Raw genomic sequence first — 10,608 nt, 5'->3', positions numbered from 1 at the left:
GACGAAACAAAATAAGGTTTAATTTGATAAATGAAAATGTTCTTCTGGTTTATTTTGAAAACCTCTTAACCACTTTTTCACCCAACTCGTTGTGGACCACATATTCGATGCTGAGATCTAACTGTAAATTAACTGTTTCACTATATTATTCAGTTGTCCAAAAATATATGCAATATTTCCCTAATTGTACCTGATACAGTATTTATGGTAAGAATGCTGCTAGCAGAACCTATTGCCTGAAAAAGTAACGTATTATTTAACAAAGTTTTACGAACACGTAATTACATGAAATCAGCTGATTATACAATAAGTCGTTGCATCACTTTCAGTGTTAATGACAATAAACGGAAACATAACCTCTCTAGGAAGTTATGAGTAGTGATTGTTAGTAATAAAAAAACAGATTTTTAGTAATTAAAAAACGGTCGTAGGTAAAGTAGTGCACGCAACTCGCGTTAATAGTCTTTACGCAATCGTTTCGTAAACTACTATTTTCGGTGTGTTTTCAAAAACTAACGACCTTCACGTGAGGAAAATGTTTTCACTTGTTGTGACCTTCACCTGATGTGCTCCACGAGCACGAAACTGCAGTAGTGACAAACTACGCAAGGACCATATTGACAGAGGTAAATTAAACCATTATTATTGTTGCTGTATGGTCCAGATGCTACCCATCATGAAATTGAATAAAGTGTTTCTTGTTCTGGTTCTACTTACAAAATCACTTCTCTATTTCAGAATTGTGTAGCTACTTCGTACGTCTATTTCGTAGCATACGTAGAAAGTAGTTAATATTTTGAGAGCAAACCATTTTAGCAACAAAAATCTGCTATGCGAAAACCACGTGCGTCTGTTTTCTATCACGTGGTTGGCTATTTTAGCCTAACCGGACAAATCTGGCAACAAAAAGGCGTAGGGTGCGAGGCTAGACTAATTTAATCGTCAGTTGTAATTTACAATTTGAATACCAGGCATACTCTTTAGAACTACCCGAGGTTAAAATATAAATATAAAACATTGTCTCATACTCCCTTATCATGCGTCATTTTTAATTATCGCCTAAGGCCAATTTCAAGGTAAAATATGGGTTAAATAAATTTACAGATAAATTAGAATTCCATAGAAGCATTTTTGTATTTGAGAGTAAATAAGTCACCATATTTGTTCTATTATTAACTATGGATTCTATTGAATTGATTACATAACAGTAACCCTTAACTAGACGGCATAAAAAAATGATTAAATAATTATCATCTTTCCAATATTGATCAAACCACAGATTAAACATATAAAGGCTCTTATCGCTACTTTTTCCGTTTTATTCAAAGGGTGCTTTGTTGTTTAGGCCTACTAACGTATATGTTCTTCGTATGTAACACTTATAAAACCAGTTTAACATTGCTTGCTCTTTGGACTCTCTAGTCTCTGCCCTATGTTATAGTCACAAATCTAAAACATACCCAAAAACAAAGATAAGAATACCTAATCTACGTAATCCCAGTGAAAAGCCACTAAAGTAGGCCTAAAACACGCCAACCCTGGCTCCAGGTGTAACAATCAAATGAGAAATCAACTCCAATGATTCAAAGTTCGTGATTGAACCTAATCACTTTCAGACTTTTTGTTTCTATTGATCAATTCAGGACAATATTATGCATGTTTCCTCCCGGTTGATGAAGTGCGCCTTTTATCCTATTGTTGTTTTTTATCATCTTTAAATCTATTCTGGCCAACCAGGAGTCAATTGGTAATTTGGTATTGATTTTTTCACACTGTAAAATTTCATTTCAAAAAGAATAAAATATGTAGTTGACATTTGGATATATATGGTTTTACATAAATAATTTGAAATTTGGTATAGCAAGAAATTATATAAAATACAAATGCTTATTAGCTGTCCCATCTAAATTATTGATAATTTACTGGGATTGATAATAAATTAAGATGCATGTTATACAGTACCTGATTAACATAGCCATAGAGTTAACATTCTCCCATATAGACTAGGTCAACTAAAATTTGTCCTTATTATTATTTTACACAAGATAAAGACAGTTCTATGATTTATACAGAAACTAGCTGTTTAAGCTAGTTTCTGTCTTTTATATGTGTGATTCAAGTCATTATTTACCATTACATTTATGTTACTAACTTAATAATTAATTATTACAACCAAATATAACAATAACTTATACTCGTGTTTTACAACAAAAGAATAAAGGGCACGGCACGTCCCCCTTAAAATTTAGGATATCCTGTGATAAATTATAACTAACTTAATCGTCAAACATAAAACATACACCACAAAAGTCTTCATACTTTACAATAGGACGATAGGTCTAGTCGCAATATCTAAAGTCAATGGTCAAAGGAACCAAACCCAATGAATAATTCTCAGTTGCCTCCAAGCTAAATTTAGCTGTTATAAAAGATATAAATAAGTTGAATCGTTGTTAAATTTAAACTTTAATTACAATGTTCTTTATGAACAACATCGCCCAAGTAGTTCTCGTGTTGTGCGATGGATGTCGCTGGCATCACCACAGTGCTGCTCTGAGCACACCAACTCTTTGCCTTGATTATCTCTTTTTGTTTGTTATCTATCTATCTATATATTAATAGGCAAGCATGTTTCTTTAAAACCTTTTTTCTCAGCTCGTGTGTATCGTAGGGAAAATCTACGCATACCGTTAGAAAGCTATTTTCCTGTAGGTGTGCAGAATCCCTTTACTAGGAGTACAATGCAGTTGTCTGCTTGCAATATTGAGCGGAGCAAGCACATTAATCAATAATTTTGAAAAATGTAACGACAAATTTATTGTTTACGTCATAATTAGTTTTAATTTAATATATTAAGTTTTTATGATTTTTAGTTACTAAACAATTGACTAAACAGTACAAAAAAGCATTTATTTACATAATACAAGTTAAGAAAACATTCACACAGTTAAAAATACATGAACTCAAATCAAATCAAATCAATTTATAGGAATTTTGCAGAGTAATAAGTAATAATGAAATAATAAGAATAATAATAGTGTTCATTGCTGTATAAGTGAACGCAGACGTGCCAGTTCTCTACGTTTAGTTTCCCAACCCGCATTATTGTTGATACACTTGAGAAGGCGGTCTTGAGAAAAGCCTGGTTCAATTATAAGTCCTTCGATGGACCGAACCCGTGACATTGCAACATACGTAAGACCCAGGGCAAACTCTGTGGTACCAATGTCAACTACTGCTTTGTCAACTGTCATTCCCTGAGCCTTATGGACAGTAATACCATAGGCAACTTGCAAGGGAAACTGTCTTCTTGTACAGGACACGTTGTTTTTTCGGTATCCAACAGTGAGTGGTAATATCGGAAGAGAGCCATTAAAAGTTGGACCTTCGTATCCATCAAAATGGACCAAAATACAAATTGGAAAGTCGTCCATCGATCTATTCGGTCCATAGACAATATCAACAACATTCCCCAGACTGCCGTTGCACAAGCCTTGGGAGGTCCAGATGTTTTGGCGTAGTATTACGCGACAACCTTGAGATAGCTGCAGAGTTGCTTGTAGTCCTTGGGCTTCATCCTCTGATGCACCACATGCTGTTAAGTTGTTATGTTTTGCTTTTATTAAAGCAACAGGCTTGTTTGAAGACCGTAACATGAGTTGATTGTATTGATGTACGGCGTCTTTCCTTGCTTTTATTCGAATTGCGCTTGTGAAACTTTTTACTGTAGCAACGTTGTTTGATGAAAATCGTGTTTTAAGCAATTCATAGTCAGATAGAGTTAATTGGCCTAGAGCCATACGCTTTAAAGTTTCTCTGAAACAGTTCTGATCATCTCCAATTTGACGCATCACCTGCTTCAACTCAAATACTGTTTTGAACTGCTCAAAAAGAAATCTTCCTTCAATTGAAGAAACTTTTCTTGGGTCTGCTGGAGCTAGTAATGTGCGATCCAGAACTGGTGGCAACTGGTTGAAATCACCAAAAAAGTAGACAATACAACCACCAAAAGGTAATTCTTGACGATTAGTGAATGCTTGACGCAGACGTTTGTCTATCATGGAGAGCATTCGAGTGCCAACCATTGACATCTCATCGCAAATAATTACTTTGACAGTACGGAAATCTTCCTGTAATTGGCGCTCCGCCTTACCTGTAAGATCGGAAACAGTACCACCTCGTGTTTGGACTATATGTAGTGCGTTGTGTATTGTTTGTCCGTTTATATTATTGGCAGCCACACCTGTTGGCGCCATCAAAATAACACTTGAGCTACCATACAGGGATTCAATCATATGTACCATTTTATTTATAATAAATGACTTTCCGGTTCCAGCCCCCCCTTGCACGAGTGTAAGCTTTTCACTTGATTCATTCGCTAGTTGCTGTGCTAGGTGGTCCAGTATTTTCTGTTGACCCTCATTAGGCGATAACACATTATTAGAATGATCGTTTGTAATATTTACTTGTATTTCTTTCTGTTTCTGTATGAAATCTAAGTTCTCTTCTAGTCCAGGATATTTGTCATAAGTGCCAAACCCATTGTACTCTCGATCCATATCACGGTAACCTAGTATCACATCCTGAGGTGCTTGGTTGGGAAGTGTTCTTGCCAACTCCTGCCAGTCATGGTGGTCTTCTTCTGGTAGTACTACGTGGTCAGTATCAATGTCTTCAATTTCTGGTAGTTCCCACAATGAAAGGTTCCGTGAAGTAAAGGATTCTTTCCATGTTGTGTGTGTCTTTAAAGCTTCGCAGTTTCGCCATGCAATGTGCATCAGTAATTTTTGCTTGTAGTAAATTTCATCATTTTCTTCATTTATTCCAGGTTTTACTACCGGACGAAGCTGAAGGACACGTGATTTTCTGTGGTTGATAAGCCTACCACGAACAATCTTGTGCTTTGTGGCAAACTCGCATAACGTCATTGGCTCAAGTGTTGCTGATCTCATAGCATAGTGATCCATGATAGAAGTTTGTATAAACTCATCTGTATCTGTACTTGTATTTGCCACAGCAACATAGTCATCAGTAGAAATGTATAGCTTTACAAACTGCCTACTGGAATGGTACAGAGGATCGCCCGTGAGGAGATGCATGACTTCGCATGCTGAAATATCTCGTTGACCTATCACTTTAGTTAACATTTTGGTGAATGCCTTTTTTGCGTGATCATTGGGTGTACAGCTAGTCATGATTTCTTTGAAAAGTGTTTGAAAATCTTGTGACTGGGGTTCTCCTTTTGTCGCATATTTCGATATATAGTTTACAATAGCGTGTTCAGATGCTATGATCTTGCAATCAGTGTTTGCTCGCCACAGTTGGGACACAAAGGGGTTGTGGTCATTCAAGAGTTCATCATTACGCTTTGATTTATATTGCCAAACTCCTTGTTCGTCTCTTGACAATGTAGAGTCCAACAATTTTGGTTTTGGAAATTTAAAGCGACATTCTTGTGGATGTGAGGGATCTTTTAGACAGTAAACACTGTGTTGAGTGTGTCGCTGCACTCTGTTCAATAGTTGTGCAAAATGTATTGGATCTCCCAGAACTATATCAGTTGCCCAAACACTTGAAGGATGCTTTTCAGCTCTTGGTGCGTCTATTCCAGGGTTGTAAGCTGACACGATAGTGTCATAATATGCCTTATGAACTGCTAAATCATCAATTGATGCAGTATCGAATGTACGGACATCAGGCGCATTTTCAAGCCAAAGAACAGCATGAACGTGAGGACTACCGCGGTGTTGGTATTCAAAACGCCACCAAAAATCTGTTATCTTTAACTTTTCCTTCAATATGTCCATAAAAATGCAAACACGCTTTGAAAAGTACTCGTCTGCAATAAGTGGGTTTTCACTAAGTTTTTCTTGCATAACTTGGCTTGCTTGCTTCTCGGTAAGTAAATTTAATTCTTCAACAGATATACCAAAATGCCTCGCCAGACAACTCCACCAAAGGTCTGCTGCACTTAACGTAAGAAACAATGTTGGTACGCCCAGCTGATTAACCATTGACTGAAGCTCTAAACGTCGTTGGTACCAAAATGATGAAGTGCCACGGATTTTGGAACCCCATGTCAGCAAACGTTTTATTATTGACGGGTTTCTAGCTACTTCCACTTCTAACTGTGCTATATTACCACAAAAGTCATTTTTTTTGCGAATATAGCACTCTGTCGACAGGCATCGTGTCTTTGCATCGTATTCAAGCAGAAAAATCGGAATCGAGGATCTTGAGAAAATCGTTTGTCTTCATATCTCATAAGAAACTCACACCACTCTCGAAATGAAACCTTGATGTTCCTAGTTAGGTCAAGGAAATCTGCAGCACCGTTTGGGAACAAATGGGGGAATGCTTGTGGAATATAACCGGAGTGTGTAAATTCATTGATGGGAATAGGTGAAGCTCTTGGCCATTTTATTTGGTTTATTATAGCGGATTCTTGACTTTGTCTCGGAATTAGTGGAACTGCTGTTTCTTCAATATGATCTTTGTCAAATGATTCATTAGATAAACCACCTTCGTCAATATATCTTAATTCATCAGCGACACTGTCATCCAATGGCAAAGACTCAATAACGTCCATATCTATATGAACATCAGCATAATATTGATTATGTGTTTGTAGCCAATGAAGTGCTTGTAGGACCTTTTGCTTCCTCACACGGAAATCGGAATAACCTGTTACTCCTGCGCGGCGTACAATCACAATCCCAAGGCGTGAAGGGGCGATTGGCAGCGATGTAGCGATATCAGTTATATCTTGTTCAACATTTATTACATGTCCTTTGTAATGATATTGACCTAATGATCTGCACGCTTTAAACTGGTATACCCGCATGACAGGGTGGATTCGAGCTATTAACATTTGTTCAATCATTGAAAGATTTTGGAGTTCTGCAGGAACGATTGATGGTTGCATGTTGTTTGTCGAAGAGAATTTTTCGGGATTTTTGATGCATGATGTACAAATGTAGTTATCATTGCTAACTATGTCCAAGCGTTTACAGATTGAGCATGGTTGATACGAAAGTTCATCCAAATTCTGCTTAAACCTCTGAGCATACTCTTCATCAGTTGTAGTCGCCCGCCAAACATGACGGGATGCGTTAACAGTGCGTCGCCCAAGATTGGCCCCACCTCTCCGTAAACGTGGCATTTGCCTGAGAAAACATACACATTTTGATAGTTAACTTGAAAACAACCCTCATAATTAAGCTAAATGAATCAAAATAGTAAATAAAATCAAAATATTAATTTCAAACAGTGTTTAGTAACAGTCAATCAGATATAATAATTGACAATTGGATACAGAAGTAGACATCCTACATTCCACCTATATGGACCAGCTTTTGCAAAAATATATTATTTTTTTTTAACGTAGTCGTGTGAGCCAGTCACAGAATGCGCTAGTATCTAAAATCCTATTTTCTAAATATTTTTTTATGAAATAGTTTATGAGTCATAACAGTTGTTGCTATAGCTCATATTGAGTCAATCCACCAGTTTGACAATCAAACAGGACTAATTTGCCAAAAACATTGTGTATTAGACAGAAATTATGTAGTAATTTAGATCAGCGCATAATTCAAGACAAACTTGATTAAAACAGGCAAAAACTTCTAACATGGCGATGTTTAATGGTCTACTTGTACCAATAGTTAAGGGTATAATAATTATAAGCTGTATAATAAGAATCAACATACAGAATAAAAGAAAAATTTAGCAATCCTTCATTAAAAAGTACACTTGGAGACAATAGCTTGTGTCTTGGCTCGATAAAACCATTTGCATAGACTCGAAGCTGTTTAATAGTAATCAATCGCTCTTTCTTTGATTATGTAAACTGTTAAAGTAATGTATAGCTGGCTTATAAACTTGACAAAATTATATGCTATTCTTGTAACCAAAATGTCGCACAGCTTAGTGGCCAATGTTAATATTACTATTTATTACATTTAAAAGTAAAACTTTCACGATTTCATAGTTAGGAAAAAAATTTAAATTGACTTGAGGATTGGACTTTTGAATGAGAGAAAACAGTAAGATAGGTGACACATTTTAAGTAGCCATAAACATACTTTATTAGTGGTATAAACCAGAATTCAGTTTCAGCAATATACCAATAGGCTTTGCCAAAAATATAGATATTAAGTTAATACCTATATGCTGTTATTTGTATGCTGTATCATTGTACACTAACTTGCATTAAGTTACATATATATATATAATTTCTATTAAGTGGTATAAACCAGAATTCAGTTTCAGCAATATACCAATAGGCTTTGCCAAAAATATAGATATTAAGTTAATACCTATGCTGTTATTTATGCTGTATCATTGTACACTAAATTGCATTAAGTTACATATATATATAATTTCTATACTGCAAATGAATCATGGTAGGCCTATGTGAGACCTGTATTATAAAAGGTAATAACGATTATTATTATATTATTATTACCTCTTGTATGTAGAATTTCCTTTCCTCTATTTTTCTTCAATGTCTTCTTGGTATTAAAACAAAATCAAACTCACCAATTCAATTACTGTACCTCAATTTAACTGTTAACATTGTTGTGAGGGGTTGGGGTTAGCCACGGGGATCGTGGAAATAGTTTCAACACATGTTTAAAAGCATTGTTGGTTGCCGCGCCAGTTACTGGGATTGCGGAACAGAAATGTCCTGTCGACACCGTTGATTAAACAGCGTTGGTGGTGTAGTGGTTAAAATACCCGACTGACGATCGTGAGATCCCGGGTTCGAAACTCGTCGGCGGTGTTAACTTTTTGCTTCCGATTTTGTTAGAATATAATTTTCCCTTAACTTCACTAATTAGTTTTTTTTTATCTGAACCATTTATAATTTAATTTGGGGATTAGAATGCATTTTAGCGAATTTCCCATATAGGGAATAAGCTATTACCGTAGGTCTCATGGTAAGACCTGGACCCGGGACCGATTTAGTTTTTCGTTTTGAGGTCCCCAGAGGCCAAAAACACCATCCGTTCAAATTCATATATATATATATATTTATATATATATATATTTATATATATATATATTTATATATATATATATTTATATATGTGTCCGTTAGCGCGATAACTCGAGCAAAAATGATCCGATTTTGATGAAATTTGGTATAAACGTGTAAACCTACATTTATTCGAACGAGTTCGCGAACCAGCATGATCGGACTATGGGAACAGGGGTTTATGGGGGGTTTTATGGGGTAAAAATGGGTTTTTCTAATTTTTCACCCTGAAAACATAAAATTTTGCAATTTCTTTTTAAACCATTTTGTAGAGCTCCAAAAAACAAATAATTTAGTATATTGAAGCATTGTTGCATGCCTAACGGTTACGGAAAAATCGCATAATAGTGTAAATTTAAAATTACCATGTTATTCTTATGGAGAATAAATACAGTGTTGTAGCTTGCTTGTCTATGGACATATCTTAATGAAATTTTGAAATTTTGTTTACTTCATACTAAGCTATTAACATTTCAATAAAAACCCCCTATTTTCTTCCCTGTAGCAGCAAACCTAAGTACTGGTACTCATTAATATTAATCATATATTTAAATAGGAAATAAATCTGACAATTTTAAGGGAATAATTTAGTGGAATTCCAGATGTGTAGATGGAAATTCGCTTAGTCTGCAGGTTTGCTGCGGCGGGGGTATTTTATAAATACAATAACTTTATGTTTGTAATCATTTCCTAACAGCAAATAATTGATATAGGCTAATCGATTATTTAAATTATCAATTCGTTTAAGTATAGGCCTATAACTTAGGTCTAGTTTTATTTTAGCAGTTAAAAGTAAGAAATATATCGTCGACCACTTTCAAAATTTCCCTTTTGTGCAATAAAATGTAGGCCTATCAATACGACTATGAAGTAGACTAAAAATAATAAGTGAAAACTTTAGGAATTGGTTTACGTTACATTACATTTGTAATAAAACATCAAAATAAGCAGTTTGCTTAACCCTAAACCTTATTTTTCCTAGTATCTGGTACCTATATATTTTTCAACTTAAATTTAGACTACTATATGGCAATGTTTAAAAACTATTTTGTTAATTAGTATCGCAGGGTAAAGCGGAGGTGGTAGAAAATAGGTCTACCGGTTGGCCTATTTTGGTTAAACGACGATGTTAAATATCTTGTCATGAATTTGACAGAGGAGCAAAGTAGGCCTAATTCAATTGGTGATTAATTTTTGTCGAAGTGCACACGGCAATATTAGTTAATCCTTTGGGATTTTATTGTCTAAGTTACACCATTTAGTTTTAAATCTTACCGGTAAACCAAGTGGTTGTGATTTCATTTCGCAAAATGATTTTGTATTTTTAGCTACATTACATTTTTTATAAATTTACTTTCAAATCAAGGGCGGTGTGATATTTGTTATTACATAATTATATGTTGTAGTGTTTTTAATAACCTCGTTTTATATTCTCCTTCTCCACACAACATAGGCTTAGGCCTAATTAGTTGACTATTCATTGTTGTTAAAAAGAACAGAACGATTATAAAATTAAATAAAAACGGCATGAATATAATCACTCAATATAGAACTGATTGTTAATAAAT

At 35.0% G+C, this 10,608-nt stretch overlaps 1 protein-coding gene across 1 annotated transcript; it reads right to left on the bottom strand.

Annotated features, from left to right (window-relative positions):
- Positions 1 to 3,041: 3,041 nt before the first annotated feature.
- Positions 3,042 to 6,014, bottom strand: LOC128989014 (uncharacterized). Its single transcript, XM_054410867.1, has one exon. The coding sequence runs from the start codon at positions 6,012 to 6,014 to the stop codon at positions 3,042 to 3,044; it is 2,973 nt and encodes a 990-aa protein (XP_054266842.1).
- Positions 6,015 to 10,608: the final 4,594 nt, after the last annotated feature.

The sequence above is a fragment of the Macrosteles quadrilineatus genome, unplaced genomic scaffold (genome assembly GCF_028750875.1).
Source record: "Macrosteles quadrilineatus isolate MER2022 unplaced genomic scaffold, UCM_ALF_1.0 Scaffold_3__2_contigs__length_128488019, whole genome shotgun sequence".
Lineage (NCBI taxonomy): Eukaryota > Metazoa > Arthropoda > Insecta > Hemiptera > Cicadellidae > Macrosteles > Macrosteles quadrilineatus.
The sequence above is the reverse complement of the archived record's forward strand: the minus strand, read 5'-3'. Positions and strand labels throughout refer to the sequence as shown.